This window comes from Chelonia mydas, chromosome 7, assembly GCF_015237465.2.
Source record: "Chelonia mydas isolate rCheMyd1 chromosome 7, rCheMyd1.pri.v2, whole genome shotgun sequence".
Taxonomy (NCBI): domain Eukaryota; kingdom Metazoa; phylum Chordata; order Testudines; family Cheloniidae; genus Chelonia; species Chelonia mydas.
In genome coordinates, this window is record NC_057853.1 from 35,388,725 (window position 1) to 35,414,069 (window position 25,345).

At 43.8% G+C, this 25,345-nt stretch overlaps 1 protein-coding gene and 1 long non-coding RNA gene across 9 annotated transcripts in view; both read left to right on the top strand.

The window, feature by feature from the left end:
* The first annotated feature begins 320 nt into the window (after window positions 1–320).
* LOC122466497 lies at window positions 321–12,478 on the top strand. Its single transcript, XR_006292072.1, has 2 exons — window positions 321–795; window positions 11,833–12,478. It is a non-coding gene; the product is annotated as an uncharacterized LOC122466497 (long non-coding RNA).
* Window positions 12,479–17,429: 4,951 nt separating this feature from the next.
* The window catches only part of IQSEC1 (IQ motif and Sec7 domain ArfGEF 1), a 692,283-nt gene continuing 684,367 nt past the window's right edge, over window positions 17,430–25,345 (top strand). For 4 of the 8 annotated variants that reach the window (XM_037903964.2, XM_037903972.2, XM_037903966.2 and 1 more), the window contains exon 1: window positions 22,713–23,802. In XM_037903964.2, coding sequence (XP_037759892.1) covers window positions 23,522–23,802 — 281 coding nt within the window. In that variant the 5' untranslated portion in view covers window positions 22,713–23,521. Of the gene's footprint in view, window positions 23,803–25,345 lie in introns of all 8 variants that reach the window. The other 4 variants (XM_043550598.1, XM_037903968.2, XM_043550597.1 and 1 more) reach the window with 4 other exon arrangements.

Here is a 25,345-nt window from a genome sequence, read left to right on the forward strand (position 1 = left end):
CTAAGTACCAATCTGTGTAGTAAACAGCTATAATTTAAAGGGGGGTATGTGTGTATCTCTCTCTCACTTGAAATCAAATAATAGTGGCAGGACCCTGGGTTATTCAGTGGCTAAAGCACTGGCCTTTCATCCATAGTACTAATGTTTAAATCTAGCTTCTACTACTAAGTGAAATTAGTTTGATGCTTGTAATGGGTAGCTGCCCCTTTAAGGACCAGGTTTTCCCCAGTCCCATTTAATTAGCACCACTGCACCACACCTGTGCTGGGTGTAGGATTTAAAAAAGGATTGGAAAGCAGCAATGAGGAGTTGGCTGGGGAGACCAGTTAAGCTGAGTTGGAGCTGGAGTGCAGGGTCATAGGAGTGGTGCTAACTCCTGCAGTAAGCCCCTGGAATAAGGGGCTAGGCTCTAAGGTGACAGTCCTGGGGCTAGTGTTCCACTCAAGGAACAGGGAAGTGAAGAGAAGCCCAGGAGGGGTGGAAGACTAGTGTGCAATATGTTGTACTTGGACTCCCAGCAGGGAAAAGCCTCTGAAGTCAGTGCTCTGATAAGAGTGAGAGGCATCGAGAGTTGAGCCCCGAAGGAGTGAAAGACTTTTTGTTGGTTAACTTGGGACTATCATCAAAGGCGGTGTTTATTTTGGGACTTTGGGTGCCCTGAGGGGACTGAACTCTTAAGTAAGCTGGCTTGAGGATTAGGCCATAGAAGACCCAGATGGAGGTGACCAACAGGATGGGGAAAACAAGGCAAAGGCCCAGCAACCCCACATCAGCCAGTGAATTACTTCTATGCAGGTATGGCTCACTCTGGGATGGAATCCTATATCAATGGTTTACAGTGATTATATTTAATTTACAGCTATGAGTATACCCAGTGTGTAGGAATCCCCATTGTACACTCACCTTCTTATAAATTGTTAACAGTCTCTACCATGTTTTCACTTGTGACTTAAAACATAAGCCTAGTATTTTTTTATCCAAGTTTCTAAAGGTATATTAGCTGTGTGTGTAAATTCTTGTTGGTGCTCTTCTAATATTGACAATATCTTTACATCCTTACAGTTAATATGAGCAGAGCAGACACTTCAGCTACTAAACTGAAATATTGATCTTATTGGGAAATGTATAATATGATGAACATCGGTGGTACATAATCTCTGTCTTCACATCAGTTTGCAGCATCATTTATTTTTCAATTGCATAGTGTGACACAAACTTTGGGGGCTTCACAGCATTTAAAATAACACTCTCTAATACAAACTTCTAACCAGACTCATTAATTTTTTTTAGCTTACAAACCCCCAACTTAATTCAATTTCCATACAGTCCAAACTCTTGGTAGGACAACAATCCCACTGCCTAGTACAAAGATGCTACATTATTTGAATAGCCTTCTAAAGGAAAATATATACTCTCTGGTATTTATCTTGTAAACAAGAGTTTGGATTATATACTAGTGAGTGAACATATGTCTGTTTAATTAAAACAGTTATTCTGTATTTTTGGAAATAAATATTTACCATTTATAGAAGTTTCCATTATAAGCAGTGTGATACCAAATTACATAAAAATATTAGGAACATGGGGCTACTTAGTACCTATGAATATTAGCATCTCCTCCTTTGCATTATTTAGGGTTCGAAGAGACTTAGGTTACAAAAATGTAATAAAATGTTTAAAATCTAATACTTAATGTTCAAAATCTAGAACAGCTGTTTCAGTGAAAAACATTTCTGCATTCTTATTACAAGTAACTCCACAATGCAACTGACTCTTCTGCTGTCACTGCATATTCCATTCAGGTGCATAACTGAGATGGATCCAATTACTGTCATAGAAAAAGGATGTTAATGAATTGCAGAATTGTGCATTTTTCCTCTCCATAAAGCACATGAACTGCACATTTCCCCCCGAGATCCTCACTGTTTATAGCAGGTGGGAAAATTGTTCTATGATAAACAAAAGTTTATCATAAACCACTTATATACATAATTTAAAAATCAGAATTAAGGACTAATTTAAAATGCAGTTATTGTGGACACAGCAGTGCACCCACACAGCATGAAATGGGGGAAGAAGGTCAAGATCAGATTTTTAAATATTTATAACTGAGCTAGGAAATTATATTCTGGATAGTTTAGATGGTAACTTGAAGAAAATTCTTGTTTACAAGATAACCACAAACTCAACTGGGGGGCAAGGGGGAAGGTGAGACAGATGGTTGAAGTGTTGATTGGCCTAATGCTGATTTATATTCAAACCTCCAAACATGTACCATGTGATTGCAGATCTTGCAAACATATTGGTGTTAGCTAGCAATAGATGGAGGGCCTGAAGTTGCAAGATGGCTAAGATGTGTTATAGACAAGCTCCCTGCCAGACTCTCTTCAATGACACACAGCGATGATAGAATCTGTTTGATAGAAAGTTGTTTAGGATCTGAAGGTTCCAGGGTATTGGAAATAAACTGAGGCAGCAGAAGAAAGACCGGTATAGATCCTTAAGCCTACAGTCTGTAAGGGATGGTTACAGTAAGATCAGCCTTGTATGTGCTAATGAGAAGCCCCAGCAGATGCGGTTATGAAATATTTTGTATCAGCAGATTTGTTCAACAGTAAAACTACTTCCCAGGGAAGTACAAAGTAACACTGACGCTGTGTTCCTCACAAGAGGAAAGAGACAAGACTTGGTTGCAATGAATGAGAAGGGGATTCTTTATTCAGGGTGCTGGAAACATACAGATCCTCCAGCTTACAGACTGAAGAACACCGCTTATTCTATTCAGTGTCACCATGCATGGTCTGCCTAAATCTGGACCCAGATTAAAAAATCATGGAATGAGGATGGCTCTGATTATATTACATGGAAGAAATTTTCCCCATACTGACTGAGACTTGAAATGACAATGACGCCCCAGGAACTGTTGTTACACTGAAATATCTAATATGTATATGTGAGTCTCTTTCTCCAGTTGAACTAACTTCAGCAGGGGCCTAGTTTAGTGAGATACCTAGGACTTAGGCATGCAAGCTGAAGGCAGGTTGCTACCCAGAGTAAGAGATGCATGCAACAGTTGCTTCTATGCATGCTCAGCAAAGATCTTTCCTACAACTCTGCCTGCTTGCCGCATCGCTTGCTGTCAGTGAAAGCAGTAGTGATCTGTCTAAGAATTTCTAGCCACATAAACCCTACTTGCTTGCTGTACCACTTATTGCCAACAAAGTATAATCGTTGAATATTTTTGAGATGTAACTGGACGTCTTTGTCTGTCCTGTGGATGAAATGAGAAGTTGAGGATGCCAGAACTGTTGTGAGCATATGGATGCTGAGTTCTGAGGATGCCAAAGTGCAGACATTATGATTCTATACAGTGAGTGAAAACTAATGTACATTTGAGAATCAGTAAATGCAGATAGTGCAGGGAGGATTACATTCCTGTGGCCATTCCATTCCAATATAATCTCTTCTTAATAACGACTAGAATGTATAGGTAATTCAATGTATGATAATATCAAGGGTATGCGAAGGAAGGAGGCAAGGACACATTGTGTAAACATCCAAACTCCTCATGCAGGTAGAGATGTCCTAAAGCAGCACCTGCCACCTCTCGAATGGTGACAAGCAGCCTCGTCCCCCACAAAGAACACTTTGGTTCAATCTTAGTCCCCCCAGTTTCTCTCTCAAATCTCTCTAATCCAGCTAATAGGGGAGAGCTGGCCCATCACTGTATTAACTAAGTTGCATATTGCAAATTACAACAGATTCAATCATTCTCCCAGGTCCAGTGCACTTTGTGAATGGGTCTCCCTTGGACCACAAAGGAAGGTAGGAGTCAACTGCCTCTGTTCACTCCCAGAACTCTAAGTCCAATCCACAGTTTCCTTACGGGGAGAAGGTGATTAAAAGCCTCATCTGGGGGTACTGTGTCCAGTTTTGGGCCCCACACTACAAGAAGGATGTGGAAAATTGAAAAGAGTCCAGTGGAGGACAACAAAAATGATGAGGGGGCTGGAGCACATGACTTATGAGGAGAGGCTGAGGGAACTGGTATTATTTAGTCTGCAGAAGAGAAGAGTGAGGGGGGATTTGATAGCTGCTTTCAACTACCTGAAAGGGGGTTCCAAAGAGGATGGATCTAGACTGTTCTCAGTGGTACCAGATGACAGAACAAGGAGTAATAGTCTCAAGTTGCAGTGGGGGAGGTTTAGGTTGGATATTAGGAAAAACTTTTTCACTGGGAGGGTGGTGAAGCATTGGAACTGGTTACCTAGGGAGGTGGTGGAATCTCTTTCCTTAGAGATTTAAGGTCAGGCTTGACAAAGCCCTGGCTCAGATGATTTCGTTGGGGATTGGTCCTGCTTTGAGCAGGGGGTTGAACTAGATGACCTCCTGAGGTCCCTTTCAACCCTGATATTCTATGATAATGTATTTCAACAAATAGATTTTTCTATGATAAAGAGGCTGGAGGGATCCATACACGTTGTCTCTCATACTTCTGCCAAACCCAGTGGGAAATCTTGCAGCCTACAAACTGCACAGAGAATCTTGGCAATGAGAAAGGACACTTCAAGGAAAGCTGTGCAGGCCCCCATCTGGGCAGGGTTCTGAAGTCTTGACTGGGAGCTGGAGTGGGTGTAAGGGCCTCAGGATTGCTGTGGAGGTGCAAGGACTCCACAGCAGACTCGTGGCTGCAGCTGATCTACAGTCCTGGAGCTGGATGACCACCTCCCCCTGAGAAAATAACTATGCTGCGTTTTCCTCTCTGTAGAACTCAGTTTTGCTTGCCTGTGGGAGGGGGGAGATTTCCACACCTAAATATTATTTACTATTAACCTGATATCAGAACTATTTGTGGAATTTAAAAAAATCCATTCTTTTTACATATTCTCATTAACATAGTGCAAAATACTATTTTCCCAGCCTATTTGTAGTGTAAGTCTGTATCTTTCTGTGCTATAATATATACAAACGCAGTAAAGACATTGTAAAAAACACTATAGGTTAAGAGGGCAAATACATTGTTGTACATACTTTACTTCTATTAATCTGGAACACCAAAATGCTGTTGGAGGAGGCAAGAAATAGATAACTATCTATTTTTCCCTCTAACTTATTCTTTTAGTCCCCATTTCTGACTGTACTTTAATATCTTTGTTAAATGTTAGTGATTGTATTCTGACTTTGCTGATGTTCTGTTGGGGAGAGGGGGGTGGGAAAGGACTGATTATTTCTTTTGATTGCACAGGGAAACATTTTCATTATGCCCATTAGAAGCTGTCTCTTAGCTTCCTGTTTCATAAGTCTGGTTTCCCTCTTGCAGCTCAGCAGACGTTGTTCTCTTACTACTCCATGTAGTAGAAATGTGATACGTAAGCTGCAATATGAGTTCAAAAAGCCTTCCAGCACACTTCCTTATTGTACCAAATTAACTGGTAGAACAAGAATTCCCTGACTTTTTTAATGTTACCTGTTGTCTCTTCTCCTTATCCCTGGTGCTTAGCTCTGGATGGATTTCACTCTGCAGCCCAACAGCAAATGCTCACTGCACCACTGGTGGACCATTGATCCCATTTTGGGAACCGTGTCAGTAGACAGATGCCTGAGGCAGTGCATGAGTCTGGGTGTTCGCCAGTCTCCTCACTACTAACCTTCAAGCCACTGGGCATTATTATATATGGCCAAGAGGATGACTTGTTTGGCTATAGAAACTAGGGCAGGAGGCTTGGAAGTTATCCAAAGGCGCTTGCCACAAATATAGCTCTTCGCTGCTCAGATCTCCTCTTCACCAGCAATATTGGGTGGCCTCTTAGCAGCCTATTTGCGTGGCTCTGTGTCCTCTAAAAAATTGTTTGGCCCATTTAAGGAAGTCAGAGGTGCCACGTGACAATGGGTTGTGGTGGGCAGTTTGCCTAATGCTGCCAAGACCCCCTCTTCTATGACAGCACTGCCATATTGCTGCCACATGTCCCATTTGCTTGACAATACCTGTTGACACTTATTTGCTTGAATGATTCAACTCAGTGCATTCTCCTGTTTATCACTCTGCATATGGCAATTACCCAGTGTGTGAGCCTTGTTCAATAGGATGATTCAAACAACTGCATAAAAGGCGATTGTTGTTGGCATCCAGTGAAGGAGGCGTGACCTCATCCCTCACTGCTGTTTGACCACACAGCAGCTTTAGCTGGGAGGGATTTCTGACACCAAGCGTTTGTTAAATCCCTCATTGTTATACTTGTCCATGATCAATATTCAGTAGGAAAATAGCAGAAAGCAATGTGGCTCATCATGCCCCTTGCATTTTTCCATAAATCTTGAACTGACTAACAAGAAGTGTCTCTTTCAATACCAGGCTGACAAAAGGGCAGCTAAAGGGCTCTGCAATTGCCATATTACGATTGCTTTGCACCCACTGCTTTGATAGACCCTGTAAGTATTAGTCTCAGATGCTGGAGATCAGTTTGCCAAGTTCCTCCACTTGATTTCCTTACATCGGAGAGATTTGTGCATAGAAACCGTGCTGCTGGAAGTTTCAGGTCACCGTCCAGGGAATCAGAAGACAATATCACCTGGGAATGAGGTCAGCCACACAGCTGACAGAAACCAAGACACACGTTGTACTGTTGCTTTAAGTAGTCAGCAACCAGAGAGAGGCAAATGACATTGACAAATTGATGCTAGGGCATATGATTCTCTCTATTGTGGAGCAATAGCCAAGGGGCGGGGGGAGAGAGGGGAATTGCACAATGTTTGCTCAGCAGTAGAAATACAGATGGTTGTAGAGGATGCCAGTGAGAACCAGCCAGTTAGTTTTCACCACAGAGATAGAAATAATGTAGATGCACACAACTAGGTATAATAGCTTATTTAATGCCATATACTTAGTGGGTTGTTTCAATCCAACTTTATTTCAGAAATTTAGCGCATTGATTTACTGTACATGGAGCTGTTACAATCCAGTCTCCCACTAATCCACTTGCTAAGGGGAATCAAGAGTCTTCTGATTAAAAATGTCCCCAACTTGAATGTGACACCCACATTTTTCAGTTCCCCCCCCCACCCTTTCTTTATCAAGCAGTAGCAGATGTCTAGGGTGACCAGACATCCTGATATTTATTGGGACCATCCCAAAATTAGGGGCTTTGTCTTATATATGAAATTATACCTCCTTCCCTCCCCCCCCCCACGCCTCCCCCGCAGAAAGTGTCCCAATTTTTCACACTTTTCATCTGGTCACCCTACAGCTGTCCAGAACCAGGTTGGCTTCCCGGTGGAGAGGAAATCAGTGGCATGGAGTTTGGGTGTACTCTAAAAGTAACTTGTTCAATTTATACATATACATCAGTCACGTAAGTGACATGGTGACAACCCACATGCAGGCAATTCCTTCTTTCAGGAATCTCAGCCCAACACCAATGCCTGGTTCCCAGGGAGTAACTCTGCACCAAGAATTTATTCCAATCATAGGACTGGAAGGGATCTCAAGAGGTCATCTAGTCCTGTCCCCTGCAGTCATGGCAGGACTAAGGATTATCTAGACCATCCCTGACAGGTGTTTGTCTAACCTGCTCTTAAAAATCTCCAATAATGGAGATTCCACAACCTCCCTCAGCAATTTATTCCAGTGCTTAACCACTCTGACAGTTAGGAAGTTTTTCCTAATGTCCAACTTAAACTGCTCTTGCTGGAATTTAAGCCCATTTAAGCTTCTTGTCCTAGCCTCACAGGATAATGAGAACAATTTTTCTCCCTCCTCCTTGTGACAACCTTTTATGTACTTAAAAACCGTTATGTCCCCTCTCAGTCTTCTCTTCTCCAGACTTAACAAACCCAGATTTTTTCAATCTTCCCTCACAAGTCATGTTTTCTAGACCTTTAATCATTTTTGTTGCTCTTCTTTGGACTTTCTCCAACTTGTCCACATCTTTCCTGAGATGTGGCACCCAGAAGTTGAGCAGAAGAATTACTTCTTGTGTCTTGCCTACAACACTCATGCTAATACATCCCAGAATGATGTTTGGTGGTTTTTTGTTTTTGGGGGGTTTTTTTTGGAAAGTGTTACACTGTTGACTCCTATTTAGCTTGTGATCTACTATGACCTCAGACCCCTTTCTGCAGTATTCCTTCCTACACAGTCATTTCCCATTTTGTATGGGTGTGCAACTGGTTGTTTCTTCTTAAGTGGAGTACTTTGCATTTGCCTTAATGAATTTCATCCTAGTTACTTCAGAACACTTGTCCAGATCATTTTGAATTTTAGTCCTATCCTCCAGAGTACTTGCAACCCCTCCCAAGAAAACCCTCCTGCTGCTCATGCAGTTCCTTCGGGCTAGAACTATGCATTACAAAACTCACCACACCATACTGCATATGCCTTTCCAAGAGTGAACCTTTTCTTTCATTCTAAGAAAAAGAACTTGGGAGCTATCAAGTTCACCACCTGGTGGCACCTGCTACAACACATATCACTGTGCATTAAAGAATCCCCAAGTGGGTATTTATCATATACCGCCCCTCCCCTCCCTCCCCACCCCCCCCCAAAAAAAAAAACCCTTTGGAGTCATCATCTTCCTTGTAACAGGTTTCAGAGTAGCAGCCGTGTTAGTCTGTATTTGCAAAAAGAAAAGGAGTACTTGTGGCACCTTAGAGACTAACCAATTTATCTGAGCATAAGCTTTCGTGAGCTACAGCTCACTTCATCGGATGCATTCAGTGGAAAATACAGAGTTCCTAACTACTCTTTGAGAGCTGTCTTACACATTTCCCCTAAGCTTTCACCTCTTTGTAAATAATATTGTAATAACAGTTCAGGCATACAATCTCTTCAGATTTTGATGTGGACTCCAAAAATACTGTCCTTACAGTGACTCACTCCAGTATACCCAAAGAGAGAGAGAGCATGTGAACAGTGCTTGGCAGTGATGGAGTTAAATGCCTTCATGTTAGGAAGGGAAAGGAGATTTTCCCCAACAGGATGGCATTCTCTCTATTCTTATCAGGTGAGAGAAATTCTTTCTGGTGAGACTGAGGTAGGCCAATAATAAGAATCATCTAATAAAGTGGTGTTATAGTAGCCAGTGGGTCCCAGGGTATTGGGTTCAGGGGGCATGGAGGGTAAAGTAATATCTTTTATTGATCCAGGCACAGAAGCTCTCGCCACAGAAGCTGATCCAATAAAATATATTAGCTCACCCACCTTGTCTCTCTAATCATTTAATGACACAGATAAAGAGTGAAGCAGGTTTCCTCTTATTCCTTGCTAAGCTCTGCTCTGAGAAAGAGTTTAGCCCCATGTGGAGGAGGAGACCTTGTCCAATACTTTTTATTATTATGTCAGCTGTAAAGCTGGTTATTTGATGGTATGGCTATAAGACTTTTAAATGAATTTTTTTGTGCTGATGAGTTACTGGCCACTTTCTGACTTCAGCTGACCAGCTGCTCATTGATTGGGTCATCTATTCTATATTTACTACACTGGCACAACATACTGCTCCAAGAACAGAGTTTGTTTTAATTCTGAACTGTCTTGTTCTTGTGAGTACTAATCAGCTTTGGAGGGATACATTTTTTCCATGTGTAACAGGGAAGATTTAGTTACACAGCTCCATTAATGTTAATGGGAATCATATGGTTAAATCACTATGCTGGAACACACTTTTGGTGGTTTTAATTTAGTTCTGCCACCAGGTGGCACTGGCAGTGGATTGATGTTCAAATGTATATTATCTGCTGCACTCTAAAGATAAAGCATCAAAATCGATTTAAGACAGAACCCTATTTACAAACATGGATTTCACATAAAGGAGGAACTGCTTTTCTTGCCACTTGGCGTTGGTAAGAACTGAAATGCAGCCTGCTAATATTTAATGTCTTTCTGTGGAGCCGTATATTTGTTGGCCTGAACTATTACAAATGTGTATTTTAGTCTGTGGATGGAATTCGTCATAATACTTGTTTTTTAAAAGAACAAAGGGTGTGTGTGTGTATGTGTGTGTGCCTGGCTCATGGTTCTGCTGACCCTGAGTATGCAGATGTGATGCTGTAAGGGCGCTAAAAGTGGAATTGGGTCGATGGCTTCAGATAAAGCCATCAGCATCTTTTTCCCATGCAAAAAGGCCCTTGTCAGATTATAGCTGCGGTTACAGCAAGCAGAACAAGGGCAATGTCTGGCTACTGTAGCTTTAGCAGCAGGGTATTACTTACAGGGATAAATCCCTTTTGTGGCAGACATTCTCTGAAATGATACTGCATAATAAAGCAAGGGCCCGTGTGCATGGATAAGCTGCACTCTTGCTTTGGGTGGGGAAATACTCCTGCAGCTGGAACCCAACTTCAAAAGTGACCTAGGGAAGAACAAGGGCAGCGTTTAGCTTGTGTCCTCAGGCTCAGTCTTGTCCGGAGTGTATGGCTAGAAAGATGGCAGAGGGAACAGGAGAATTTTTCGAAGCTTAAAAAAAAAAAGTTAGGTGACAGACAAAGCACCAGTGTAATTGGAAGTAATACCAAAAGCACCCGAGATGGCACATAGATCATTTAAATTAGAGCCATGTGCACGCTTCTTGTCAAAGAGCATATTTTTTTCTAAAAACATAAGCTTTATTGCTCTGCGGGAAACGAAATGTTAAGACGAAAAGTCTGTTGTACGTGGGAATAGACCAAAAAGAGGAGATAAAGAAAAAAACACAAAGGGTAAGGGCTGAAAAATCATCCCTAGGAAGCAAGGAAACCTACTGTTCTTTTAGCATGAAACTGGGATGTAGGCTTCAGGGTTGATTGTTTGTTAATAGATAAAGACACATAGAAGGAAAACACATTTGAGTAGATATAAGGCACAGCTGGAATAAAAATAAATTCCTGCAGCTCTATTTTAAACAGCAATTTCCATCTAACAGCTAATAGGAGAGTTACACATCACTGGTCATGACTTTGAAAAACCTTAACTGGAAGGCAAATTGGCCACAAGGTGAGAGAGCCCACAGCATCCTGGGCAGGTCATAGGTAAACAGTACATGGGAGAACTATGTTTCATGAGTCTTCATTGGAGGTGAGTGAAATTAAGTCAGGTGTATGTGAGCATTTATTTAAGCCACTTCACCTGTATCTGCAAAAGATGCTTTCCTGTGCTCGATCACATGACGTTCATAGTCTATCTTTGTTCTGTATTAGTTCAGCAATTAGATGAGTGACTACTATAAATCCTAGAGCCCCTGACATATGGTATAAAGGTTGAAAATACAATTCCAAAATTATCAAAGGCACCAGTCCCTGTTGAGAACAATGAAATAAATTGCATGTGGCATTTGGATTGATAACTACTTGTGATATGGCATCCCCCCAGCACTGCTCAAATTAGGAGACTTTTTTTACAAAAGGCAAACTGCTAAATCTGATACACACCTTGTTGGAAAACTCTGAGGTGTTTCAAAACAAAACTTCCTCTGACTGAGCAGCATATGTGATGCGGTTCAGGCAACTTAGTTTAGTTTTGGCAAAGTTAGGTCAAAAACAGAATTATAAAGGGAAATTAGTTGTGACTTCAACTATTTCAGTCACTGACTTAGCAGCTCCATAATATATTTTCCAGAGAGGAAGCAAATTCCTCTTCATGCGTCCCTTGATGTAGAGTTCCAAGTAGATGTCAAAAATGCCTAGATGGTAGCACTGGAGCATCTTCAGAGTTGTTGTTCCTCAAGGGAGACATTGAGAAGGCCAATTTTAGAAGGCCCAAGTCCAACACCTATCTCTATACACATCACTGGTCATGGAATATTTTGCTGTTACCAATACTTTTTGCCATCCTTGATAACTGACTTTTCTGTCTGTATCGTATAGCCAGCTCTGGACAGATGGGTCAGAATCAGACACAATCTTGCCATCAAGACTGGTTGCTCCTCTTCATTGAGAGGCAGCTGGAGTGAAGAACTTCCTTATCTCCAGGAACTTTGAAGAACTGTCTCAGGTTTCTCCGGTCCTTCCACAAGGCTGGGTTCCCACTGCAAGAGAGAGAAACCCAGCCTTCTTTGCCTCTGTGTGGCAATTACCAACTAGCAAATATTTTTTTCATGTTAGCGTTGACAGAAATAACTCCCATATCTGTAAATCTGCATGGAGTTCAACAGAGCTTAACTATGCTGCTGTAGGGCTTCTTGATGTAGATGCAGCAGAAATGCTCATAAAACAGAGGCTGACAAATTACAAGTACTATGTAAAATACTTTAAGGTTCCTAGATCCAAACTGTAAATAGCACTCTTGTTATAATGATATATTGTAGATCCACCCCTCTACTCCCTCCTATATCCCTTTCAACAATACAAATGAAAAGGGATGGGAAAAGAATGATTGTCTGATCTCAGCATTTACTGTTGAGTTTTCCATTCTCTATTTTTGAATTTTCATCAAAGACGACATGCTCCCCTTGAGATTTAGCCCCATTTATCAGTACAGAGAGCAAATAAAATTGATTTGTTTAGACTGTGATTTTATTTTATTTTTTGGTGGGGGTATAATACTACACAGTCTGAACTTCCAAGTGTATTTTTAAACCTCAATAGTTGCTCCAAATTTCATTACTGTGAAAAGAATTTTTATTTTCCCTCAACTATTATCAGTGATATAGTTGCTATATTTTTTCCATTCCCCATTCATGAAATTTAAATCAAAAGCTATATTTCTTTCCCCACCATATTTTGAATAGAGATGCATGCTATCATCAAAAAATAATAAATGAAACAAAAATAATATCCACAATTGCAGATAAGTCAGAATGCAACCATGGTGATTCAGAAAACAGACTACCCTAACTAGACTAACAAAAGGACCTATAGTCATGACACAGTCATGATGGAATTAATTTACCAAACTTCTCTTAGCACAGTATCAATCTGTAAGCAAGACAGGGGTCTGACATTCACATTATAGCACATTTGTCTGCTGATCACTCAGGATGTGCCTACACTAGGAAAAAGGTGGCTTCAATACACAAGATAGTTATGTCATTGCAAAAACCAAGATAAGTGATTCATCCTAGGGTTCACCTCAACCAGATGCATCCAGGTAAAACTATCACTTATGTTGCTTACACTGGGTTTTCACAATGAGATAGCTATCACATGTTAGCTACAGCACTGTAAATACATCTTCCTCCCCGCCTCCCTCCCACACACACTTCACTAACAAATAACTACTAGACATACTACCTCGCTACTGTGATAGACTTGTGTTCAAGGAGCGAACACACATTGCTATGTTAAATAGAACTGGGTTTACAATGGTGCCAATGGCACTGTCACACCGGGTCTACACTCAGAAGGGGCCCATTAGAGTTGCCAGACAATTGGATTGTCTGGTAAAAAAATGGACAAAAAGCGGACCTGGCAGTGTCCAGTCAGCACTGCTGATCAGACAGTAAAAATCCAGTTACAGGAGTAACCGGAATCAGCTTCTCTGCCAGGAGGGCAGGAAGAGCAGCTGCTGCTACCTGGAGGAGCTGCAGCTCAGCTGGAGAGAGAACTGGCTCCGCCGTGCCCCGGAGGTATCCTCTATGCTCCCCACCCCTGCTGTGTTCTTGCCCCCACCCCCTGCCTCACGCTGGGGACAAACTCCCCACCGCCCCACTGTGCCTGCCCTGGGCCCACAAATATGTGGCACCAGGCCCACAAAAGGTTAAAATAAGTAATAAAATAAAAGAACTATCTTTAACAATTTAGAGGTTTCCATTCTAACCATCTTCAGTCTTTCTATGGCACACATCACTGTAGTTTCTGAGCACCACCTTCCTCACTCCTGCTGTATGACTAGCTCACAGAAATCCAGTTACCCTGGTTTTAGTTAATAGCCATTTATATGGTAAAATACATGTCCTTTTTGAGAAATTATTATTGGTCATCTAAAGCAGAGAAAATTGCGCTTAGTTAGCTATGATAATCCTTAAATGACTTATATTGGCATAAAAGAGCCTGGTTTTAACTAGCAAAAGGTAGAAATATAATAGGTGTGTTGTAATGAAAGAGCTTAACACCTTGAGACAAATGTGGGCGGGGGGGTTGACCCTGTGGTACCATATTGGCTCCCAGGTGGGTCATCAGCAGTGCTGGAAGCTTTAGATCCACAGCACAGACCTCTCTGCCACTTGGGCTAAATAACTGATACCAGCCATAAAAGGGGAGATGAGGCACATTTTGACAGTGGGTGTAGCTCACGAAAGCTTATGCTCAAATAAATGTGTTAGTCTCTAAGGTGCCACAAGTCCTCCTTTTCCTTTTGCGGATACAGACTAACATGGCTGCTACTCTGAAACCAGAGGAATGTTGAGACTCAGGAACCCTGGATTCTAATATTGGTACATGGGCATATACTCTAGTGGTTATAGACCATTCACTGTCCTGGCCACCTCAGACTGGAGTGTCTGCCCAGGCTGCTCCAAACCTGTCTTTGTCCCAGTCTCAGTCTACCCCGCATATCAGCTCCTCATCCCAGTCTCTTTCCTCTCTCAGGTTCCAGTCTTCCCACCTAGCTCTCAACTATTTTTCCCCCCAGTCTCCCTCTACTTCAGCTCCTTGTCCCAGTCCCCGCAACCTCCATCAGCCTATCCCATGGACACCATGCCCCTTCATGCTTGACTCTTCACTCCTCTGCAGCCTATTTGAAATGCATCCTCCTCCTGAGGACCACTGAGAACACAGGAGTGACTATCTCATTTCCTGTGCTCAGTGATGCAGTGGCCCTTGGCAGTCAGGTAAAGTAATTGTAAGAGAAGTCCTGCTCATTCCCTGCATTTCTGGGATGGAGCATACTCAGTCACTCTGTGGAGATGGCACATGTGCAGTCCAGTTGCACACAAAGTGTGAGGGGATGGAGCATACTCAGTGCAGACACTCTTCCGAAAATGTAGCTGCCTAACACTAACAAGTCTCTGAGAATGTGTGAACTGTGTTTTGTCTGAGGGTCAGAGCTGTGCCAAATTGGGGCAGATTTTGGTGGGGACACTGAAAGGCACATCCATGGCACTAAGGCAACCCCCCTGCCAAATTTACAGTCTCTGCTCCAAAGCCTGGAAACGCTAGCACTTCGCAAAGGTTGTAAGAATCTCTTTTTACCTGGGCAAAACAACATATTTTCCCCTAACCTTGTTGTGAAAAAGAGCTGAACTGTTTTTATAGAAATTTTCCAAAATAATTCCACCTGAGGCTGATACTGGGCATGGAAAATCTCAGCCTCCCTGGTTAAAGTTTGCAAAGTTATAAACCACTGAAAACAGTGTCTTATTATGCAAGTGTTGGGTAAACTTAACTACAAGCAGTACAAGTAGTGATACCTATGATGTAATGTATAAAATAAAATGTTGGATTATGGATATAACTTTAATTCAATTAACAACCATTTGATATGACATTGTTACCTCATAAGTTGTTACTTTTTAGTTTCTTATTGGAAAATAGACTTCTCCAAGAAAGCACCCTGTTCCTATTTGCTATTTAAAAGGATTTTGTATTTATTGACTTTTTACTGTATACTGTGTATTAATACTTGATAAACTTGGCTAAGAAGGATGTCACAATGAAGTCATGTCTGATCATTTTAAGCTACAATGGCAAAAAACATAGAGAAAATGAATAATTTAGCACGCTGCCTTTTTTTTTTTTTTTTCCTTTCAGTGGTTGTAGCAAAGTTGTAATTTTAGGACAAGTTTTATTTTTTTCATTAATTAGCTTCCCAATCTCTGTAATTTTTGATCCCTACTTTTTTCCATAAGCCTTCTATTCATCTTTAACTAAAATAAAGTATTGTTTTAGATACTTAACTCTGTTCTTCACATGAAATAATGGCTAGACCTATATTTTCCTTTCTCATTCATGACTTCCTCATCTTTGTTAATTAAACTCTTATATTTTTAAAAAAAGGTATCCTTATTCAGTCCAGCTTTGATTTGGCTTGAGTCAGAGCTTAATTTGCAGAACCAAGGGAAATTATTTTCTGCCCTGTTTAAAAAATAACTTGTTTAATTATAGGAGGCAGAGATAAGGTTGTATTCTAAATTTAATGGATCCTCTATAGCTAAATTTGAGTTACAGATTCTATTCTAATCCCACTTTTTCAGTTGCTCACACCTTGCTCAAGCAAATTTACTTAGGGTTAAAACTGCCCATGCTTAAGTCCAAAAGGCTAATTTTGAGAAGATCAGGAGGGATGTTTTAGAAGAATGTACTTGGTCTGTTTTGCATTATGAAAGCATGAGAAAAGAAAATCTCTTCCCCCAAAATATTCATAGTTTTTATGCTCTGATAACTTAAAACAAAAAAACCCAAACTATCCAATGCTAGAATCTTCAAACTTGCCTTTTGCCTCAAAAAATAGGACAAGTTTTAAGAATATTCCATTTAGTAACTTTAAAGTTATGAACATTTTAAATTGCCAATTCCACATGCACAGTACACTTTTTCTGTTGTCTGATTTTGGGCACACATTTTTGCTACTCAACCTAATTCCTCCTAAACTTATTGTGTATAATATCTAATATGAGACTGTCTCGTATTACAGAGACTAGAGCTTGGGATGTCTTTAAGCAAGGGTATGCTGAATTGAGGTGTTTCAAAACAATGTTCTCACATGAAGGTATTCCAGATCTGGGTTATCCTAGATTTTTTACAATTCTTCAATAAAATTGTAATCCAGGGCATCATAAACACAAGGCATCCCAAAGTAAGAGGGCTCAAAAGTCTTCCTAAACCAGTGCATCCTGAATTTGAGGTATCAAAAATTCAATCTTAAACAATTGTTTCCCAGATCTAGGCTGTTATACTAATAAAGCCTATATCTCAAACCCACTGAATCCGAATTTCAGGCAATTTTTAAGTGACTCAAAGGGATGCACGGTTAAGGTCTATTCACAGCCCCATATGCACCCCAGAAACTTAACACAGTTAAAAATCACATTCATGCTTGTCTGGTGACTATTCAGAAATACATTTATATGTGAGCTCTCCTCTCATGGACTCTGGACTCTCAACTGTCGATACACAAAACATACAGTAGCATACACAGATGTCCTCACTATGTATTTTCACACATGAAATTGAGCACTTGCATGTACGTTTATCTCTAGGTGTGATCCGCTGAACAAGCATTCCCTTTACTGTATAAGCACATTACAGATCTGTCCTCTTCCACCACAGATAGACAGAAATGTTCCTTCCTACCCATCTCCGTTCCTGCACATATAGCCCCTTGGTCTTTTATTATTTATTAAGCATTGACAGTGCTGAAAGGACCAAAGGAAGAAGTGATTCTTGCCTAAAGAGCTTGCATGTCAGCTGTTCTTGTCCAGGACACATGGTTTCTCCTGCCAAAGACAATTTTGAGCTCTGGGCTTCTAAATAGAAAACAAAAACAAAAACCAAGAGAATTAATAGAAACAGCCAAAAATATGAAGGAAGACAGAATTTTATTACATACACCACAGAATTAAATACTTGGTTAAGTATGGCTGGGTTTATCAGATGTCCAGACTGATTAGCATCAGATCAAATTCTTCTGATGAAGCCTGTAGAACTTTTAAGCTACACAAGTTGGAAAAGCAAATATTTTTAATTTTTATTTTCTTTACAAATCAATTTAATAGAAATGTCTTACAAATAGGAATAATTAATGCACCAAATTTAAGAAACTAAACACTCAAGGTCAGAAAACAGTTCAAATTGAACACTCAACTCTACCCCCTTAGGTGTATGCCTCTAAATATGATCTGTTATCTCTCCGTGTGTCATGCTTTGCTTGCCATGTCTTACCTAGCTTGTAAATGCCGAAGGGCAAGAACACTGTCTAATTCTTCTATGTGCTAGGTAGATCTGTAAAACTATTATGTGGTAGTGTTGTGTAATGCAGATTGTGGATCTAATGCTATCCTGATAAGAAGACAAACCAAGTGGTACTCTCACAGGGACAGGTCAATCCCAAGGAGAGGGTGTGGAGCTCAGGAAACTCCAAGGTTAATCCTGTAGAATTCCTTTAGTCTCCCCTTTAGGGGAAGGATTAAAGGACCCATGAAGGAGGCAGGGGTGAGCCTTCTATGGAAAAGAACTCCCAGTCCTGCAGAAGGACCCACACAGGTGCACAATAGCACATACAGACCAGGCCCAACAAAACGTAATGCTACTTCAAGCAACATTCATGCCAGATCAGGTTTTCAAGAGAAAATCCTCATGTTCAGGAGGGTATAAAACTGTGACAAATGACTTCCTCCCTCTCCCAAATAAAGAGTTCCAGGAAGAAAGAACAGTGCTGTATGGTGTGCCCTTTCCACACATGCCAGCTGGAATTTTCTGGCTCCCAATCACCTCTGCTTATGAGTGTGGCTGTGCCATAGTGAAATGATTCAAGGCCTGGAGAACATGTCGTATAATGTGAGGCTAAAAAATCTCAATCTATTTAGGTTTCAGAGTAGCAGCCGTGTTAGTCTGTATTCTCAAAAAGAAAAGGAGTACTTGTGGCACCTTAGAGACTAACAAATTTATTTGAGCATAAGCGTTCGTGAGCTACTTCTGATGAAGTGAGCTGTAGCTCACGAAAGCTTATGCTCAAATAAATTTGTTAGTCTCTAAGGTGCCACAAGTCCTCCTTTTCTTTTTGCGAATACAGACTAACGTTGATGTAACATTTTTTCACAGGAAGTCTGTCTGTAACAGATCCAGGAATGGAACTCGTATTACCTGAACCTAATTTATTGCCATAGTCATAAGACCATCCTTCCCCCATAATCATAAATTGAGAACCAGGTGTAGGGTAAACACTCAAGGCAATAAAATGCGCAAGTATCTGAATGATAGTCTTCTTTTCTGGGCCCTTCCATCATCATTTAGCCAGGACACAGGATTTAACACCCTTACTCTTGCAAATAGTGCCATGGGCTACTGAATGACCATAAGAGGTCAAACTGTGGTATAATACTTCTCAGCTGAAAGCACAGTGGCCCGTCACCCTGACAAGGGATGTTTCTTCATTACTGGCTAGGTGGGGAAAGTCCTCCTCCTAAAATGATCAACAATATTTCCTACAGCATGCACGTTTTCCGTGTACTTTCCCATGCAAGAATTGACCAGGCCCTGATTAGCTTATGAAAATGGGCAGGGTCCTATCCCAAGGTAACAGGGTTGCAAATAAGCAAAATGCTATTTCTGTAACTTCCATGTTTAAACAGGTTAGGCTGGAATTCCCTATATTGTTCTACAGTACAACTGGATCTGTTGTAACAAACCGCTTGCACCTGCCCCACATTGGTATGGAAACTGAGCGCGTTACTGATTCCATTAATATGCTTATTTTCAGAGTTTGCAAATTTTCTGAATGTATCCAACATTATGTGGCATGCGGGCCCTTTGGGAATCAAGGGAACATTGAAATTGGCCCTGTAGGGCAACTACCCTGCTTTTGCAATGTATCAGGACGCTAGTGGGCGTCTAGGAAACCAGCTGTTGCTCTTAGGGAGCCTCTGAAGATTGGATGTGCTCTCTCTCTCCAGGCCAGCTGGTGGGTCCCTCAGAGTAGAATTCCTGCTGAGTGGGTGTGAGTTCCTCCCTCTCTAGTGCGGCTGAGAAAAAGCAGCTGGACTTCTGACTGACAGCAGGCAGTTCTCGTTAGCTTGTTAATGAACTCAGGAAGGTAGACAAACTACTGCTATTCTCTCAGAGAAAGCAGAGGCTCTTGACAGACAGCTGGGACCTTTCTGATTTAGCTTATTTATTCCTCTAGTGGCTTATCTTAAAGGGTACTAGCCATGTAAACATGACATAGCTCTGTAGTTGAAGAAATGAGGGGCTTCTGTTTTTTATCTGTGGAAGAAGTTAAAATCGTAACCCCAGGAAGAGGAAAATGTTTCTTTCAATCAAGTTTAGTGTCACTTATGCCAATGCTGCCTGGGCCACAGGAATCTCTATCTACAAATGTCTTTTAAGCAGATACTAGTTGTACTAATGGCTGCTATGCTTCTACATGTGAAATACTTAATAAGCCTTTAATGTATACAGCTACACTAATGAATTTTGGGTGTTTGCATTTTATTGTGCGTATATGAGTTTCTCCACTCTTTACCACTTGATTTAACCCTGTGATGAATAACCTGGCTACATCAAGTAATATTGTGCACTTTGTTCATCTGGGAATAGCTGTGATGAGAGATTCTTCATGTTTTACATCTCTTCAGCAATTTGTATGAAAATTGTACGCACTCTTTTCCACTGTGATGAGTTGCGGTAGGTTTACAAATATTTTGAAACATTCTAAAGCTGTGGCTACACTGCCACTTTCAGCGCTAAAACTTTAGTCATTCAGGGGTGTGAAAAAACACCCCCCCGAGCAACAAAATTTTTAGTGCTGAAAAGCGCCAGTATAGACAGCGCTTTATCACTGGGAGCTGCAATAATTTTCAGCAACTTTCTAGTGAGGCAAAGGTAATCAAGCTGTGGAAGGTTTTAGCCTTAACCTATCACCTTCTGTATGGGTTACAATAGTTGTAGTAAAAACAATAAGGAATCCTTGTGGCACCTTAGAGACTAACAAATTTATTTGGGCATAAGCTTTCATGGGCTATAACCCACTTCATCAGATGCATGGAGTGGAAAATACAGTAGGCAGGTATAAAAATACAGCACATGAAAAGATGAGAGTTGCCTTACCAAGTGAGGGGTCAGTGCTAATGAGGCCAATTCAATCAGGGTGGATGGGGTGTAGTGTAGTTGTAGTGTATTTAACAGAGGCCGTGGAAGATTCATCAGACCAAAAGGGTTTTTCTGCCCATTCATAGAATCATAGAATCATAGAATATCAGGGTTGGAAGGGACCTCAGGAGGTCATCTAGTCCAACCCCCTGCTCAAAACAGGACCAATCCCCAATCAAATCATCCCAGCCAGGGCTTTGTCAAGCCTGACCTTAAAAACTTCCAAGGAAGGAGATTCTACCACCTCCCTAGGTAACGCATTCCAGTGTTTCACCACCCTCCTAGTGAAAAAGTTTTTCCTAATATCCAACCTAAACCTCATTCACAGGAGTGTTAGTCCTCACTGGTGCTATAAGTTACATTCTTTCATGATTCAATTAGTCTGTTAAGAAAAACAGCCCTTTAGTGCAGGAAACTACATCTAAGGTGAAATAATGGGATCTGATGAGTCACATACCTTTGAAAATAAAAGTTTTAATACAGTTAGGCTACTGCCAGAGAGGAATCTCTTCATTTCAGGATTTTTGTTGGTTTGTTTTTCCCCTTATGTTCATAAGTCAGTTGTACTGGGGAGATGGAAAAGGAAATCTGAATGCTGGGCCAAAGCTGTAGTTTGGTGAGGTACGTGTCTGTTTTTAATGTTCTATGCTGAAGAAAAAAGAACGATGCTATGAAAATTTTCAGCTGCTGGGCCTGTGGATAGGGGCAGAGGTGTGATAACGTCCTAATATAGTAGCCAGAGCTGCTACTGGCCCTCTGGTTTCCACTCTGCTGAATCAGCCATGCTCCAGAGGCAATGTATCCTGGCCAAGAAGGAAAAATGCAGCCTCCAGAAGAGCTGACTCTGCAGAGGAGGGGACCAGCAAATTACTGACAAGACAGCAACACCATTTAGAGACATTGAAAACTTCGTTTTTTGGGGGGCAAGGGAGAGAGCTGATGATGAAGGAAGAGAAGGAAATGGGGGAAGAAAGGAAAGAAGAGAAAGAAGTGGGGGAAGAAAGGAAAGAAGAGAAAGAAGTGGGGGGCAGGGAGAAAAGAGAAGAAAAGAAAACAGAGTTCCCTCACATCTCCATCATCCTTCTCCTTCCTACATCCCCACTGGCACTTCCTTTATGAACCTCCCTATTTTTCTAAGCCCTCTCTGCATCCATTCTCCTGGACTTAGCCATGAGACAGGGAGGGACATGATTCCCCATAACTTTCTCCAGCCTGATGCAATCTTGACAGACCGCAGTGTTTCTATTAGAAGAGGTTTGAAATGTCCAGGAGGCTGTTGGAAGAGGCAGACTGCCTCTTTGGTACACTGCACTACTACCCTGAGCAAAAATGACTTCAGGCAGGCTGGGAGCGAGGTCACATCTCTGAAGCACCCAGCACACTGGTGCTATTTGAATAGTAATTACTCCCGTGTTCCAGCAGGAAGCCTTGTTCTTCCAGCAGGTCTCTCACACTCCTGCATCGCTGATGGCTGGGTCGATGGTTCTAAAAATGCAGTATGGCCTTAGGCAATCTCTGGCCTGCCTTTAAGCCCGGAGTGGCAGAGCCGTGTTACTAAAAGAGCAAGACTCTAAGCCGCTTCCCGCCTTCTGCAGGGTCAGAAGGGGTGAGTGATTGGGTAGGTGCATGGCTGTACCACACCCAGTGAAGGATCCTGCCGTTTTAAGGAGGATCCCCCACATTTAAAAAAAACCCTTCTTCACTCTATTTGCTCCCCAGCTCGCTGGGGATAGAGGGCAGGGGTGTCTACTGAAATTGAAAGCCCCCCCCCCCGCCAAAAAGCGAGGTTTAAAGAGGTTTCCACCTGCACCTGGGGTTCCCCTCCCCACTGGCTTGGAGAGGAGTGTGCCACTGAGTGCACCCTGGGCCCCTCTCCTTCAGCGGTGGGGCCAGGCTGGGTGCAGCGCAGGACCAGCCTGCTTCCGAAAGGGGACGGCCCAGAGCAGGTGCCCGGCTGTCACCTCTCGGGGCCAGTGGTATCTTCCTCCGGGCCGTCCTCCCCGCTTCCGTCCGAGCGCTGGCCAGCCCTCGGTCCGACCCTCCGCTTCGCCCAGCCGTGCCCAGGGGCGGGGGGTGGATCAGCCCGGCGGCTCTCGCAGGGCAGCGCTGGGATGCGTCCAGCGCCCGCCTCGCCAGCCCCGCTCCTGCCGCTCAGCCCCGCTCGCGGCCCCCGACCCGCCGCCACTTTGCAAACTCCGCGCTGCCGCCGGCGGAGGCAGCTGGTGCTACTTAAAGCGCATCAGCCCCGGGGCTCAGAGGGACTCGGGCGGCGCGTGTGGCGGCGGCGGCGGCGGCCAGGCAGAGGGAGGCGAGGGCTGCGCCGGGCGATCAGCCGGGCAGCAGGCACAGCCCCTCGCCTCCCGTGTCCTGCTCTCTGAAGGGCTGCTGCGCGCCCCTGCTGCTGCTGCTGCTGGCGGCGGCTTCCCGGAGGCGCGGAGATCCGCAGGCGAGAGGCTGAGCCCGCTCCCGCTGGCGGGGCTCACGGAGGAGGCGGACGCAGAGCGGCAGCTCCTGCTGCGGACACCGCGCCGGCTGCAGCCCCGGCCGGCTCAGTCCCCTCGGTCCGGACCAGGCGGAGGAAGCCGAGCACAAGCAATGGCGGCCCGGAGCCGGAGCCGCTGCGCGCCGCTTTGGCGCTCTCCTGGGCATCCCTAGCTCCAGGCAGCCGGCTACCAGCGGAGGAGTGGCCCTGCCGGGGGGTGATTTATTCCCCCCCACCCCGTCTCAAGTTCTCAGCGCAGCAGCCCGGCCAGCGCCTCCCGCCCCTTCCCAAAGCCGCCGAGGGGTGGGGAGGTCGGTGGCCGGCCAGGCCATGGAGAGCCCGGCGGAGAACCCCAGCAAGGCGGCGGGGTACCTGAAGGAGCTGAACAAGATCATCGAGACGCAGCAGGAGCTGCTGGAGAAGCAGAAGCGGAGGATCGACGAGCTGGAGCAGCAAGTGGCCAAGTTGTACCACGAAAACGCCTGCCTGCAGGACGAGCATCACAGACACCTGGCCACATGCAGGCTGCAACAGGGCATCCTCCCTGCGTACCCGGCGGGGCCAGGGCCGTCGATCCTGGGGGCCATCCAGGAAAACGCACAGCACGAAAAGTAAGAGCTGGCTGGGGTTTATTGGCCTTCTCTCTAAGGGTCTGTCGATGCATTGGTCACCGGGTCCTCTCCCCCACTCCACAAAACACCCGGAAAGCAGCCCCACGCTCTGCTTTCCCCTATGTTAGTCCCATTCCGCTTAATGGGCTGGCGGGCTCGCAGGAACTGGTTCAGAGGGGTTAAAGCACATGGCTGCGTGGATTGTCGTACCCCACAGGCTCAGTATCCGAGGCACAGATCTTGCAGGGAGCAGGGTAGGTGGGGATTGCTTGCCGCCGGGGCAAGTTCTGGTGAGCACTGGAGCCAGATCCCGCTCTTAACTGCTTCTAGTAAAGCGGTTCCTGCTGCTTTGCGCTCAGCCAGACGCGCTCCAGAGCCCAGGGCAGCGCTTTGCGCTCCGGATGGAGCTGCCTGGGACGCGCTTAGGCGCAGAGCAGCAGCAGCCGCAAGGTGTTTCAGAGTAGAGGGAGATGCAGAGGAGGTGCCCGGCTGTCACCTCTCTAGGCCAGTAGTTCCTCGGGGCCGTTCTCCCTGCAGCCCGGCTCTCCTCTAAGCGCTGGCCGGGAGGCTGCCCGCTGGCTACCCCTCGGTCCGACCCTCCGCTTCGCCCAGCCGTGCCCAGGGGAGGTGCTTGCTGCTTTCTTCCCGGACCCCAACCTCCAAAACCAAACTCCCTAATAGCTGGGCAACCCGAATGTGTCCGTGGTGGAACGCATTTCGTGGGATACCGGCCCACCATGGAGCAGTGGCTTGTTAGTGTGAGAGGAGCCCAATGGCATATCTGTCCCTCTGGCGCTCCCCATATGGGTTAGTGTGGGGGGTATCGCATGCGTTCAGGTGGCATACCGATAAATTCTCAACCGGTGCTACCAGGGGAGCTGGAGTAGCTTTTGGGGCCCCTCTGTCACTGCAGACAGCTGTCTCTCCCGCAGCTAATGAAAGTGGCTCACAGAGGGTCAGTAAACATTGGCAGATGGCCACCTTACCAACTGTGACTAGTTCAAATATAAACGGGTTCGTCTTGGAGACCTGTTTGCTCTCAATCTCTGCGTCTGTTTACAGAATCTCTGTTTTGTAATTAATCATGTGCTTCTTACCGCGCCTGGAAAGCGGTTTAAGTGCGCGAGATTTTTAAGTAACACAAGAATTCAGGAATAGCAAGAGTTGAAATAGTTACACTGGCCCGACTCGGTTGTGAAATAGTAATTAGGAATTAGTTTGACTTGAGTGGAGTGGGCAAAGCATGCATCGTATTATGAGCCCACTTCTCGCTCCCAGTGCAACACAACGGGCCGTTTGTAATCGGATACATTTTGGTTCTTTATATTTATAAACTTGTGCCTTGGAGTAGTGGGCTTGTCTCTTTCCACCAAAACAGCTTAATCTTTATCTGTCCTCTCTAACTGCTTACCCCTTAATACACCAACGAAGGCACAGTCGCTGACACATTAGTATTATTGCATAATCAGGACACCAGTAGCACAAGGTGTTTCTTACTAGCTCTGACAAGAGGAGAAGCGAAATATCACTTTGCCAGGTCTCT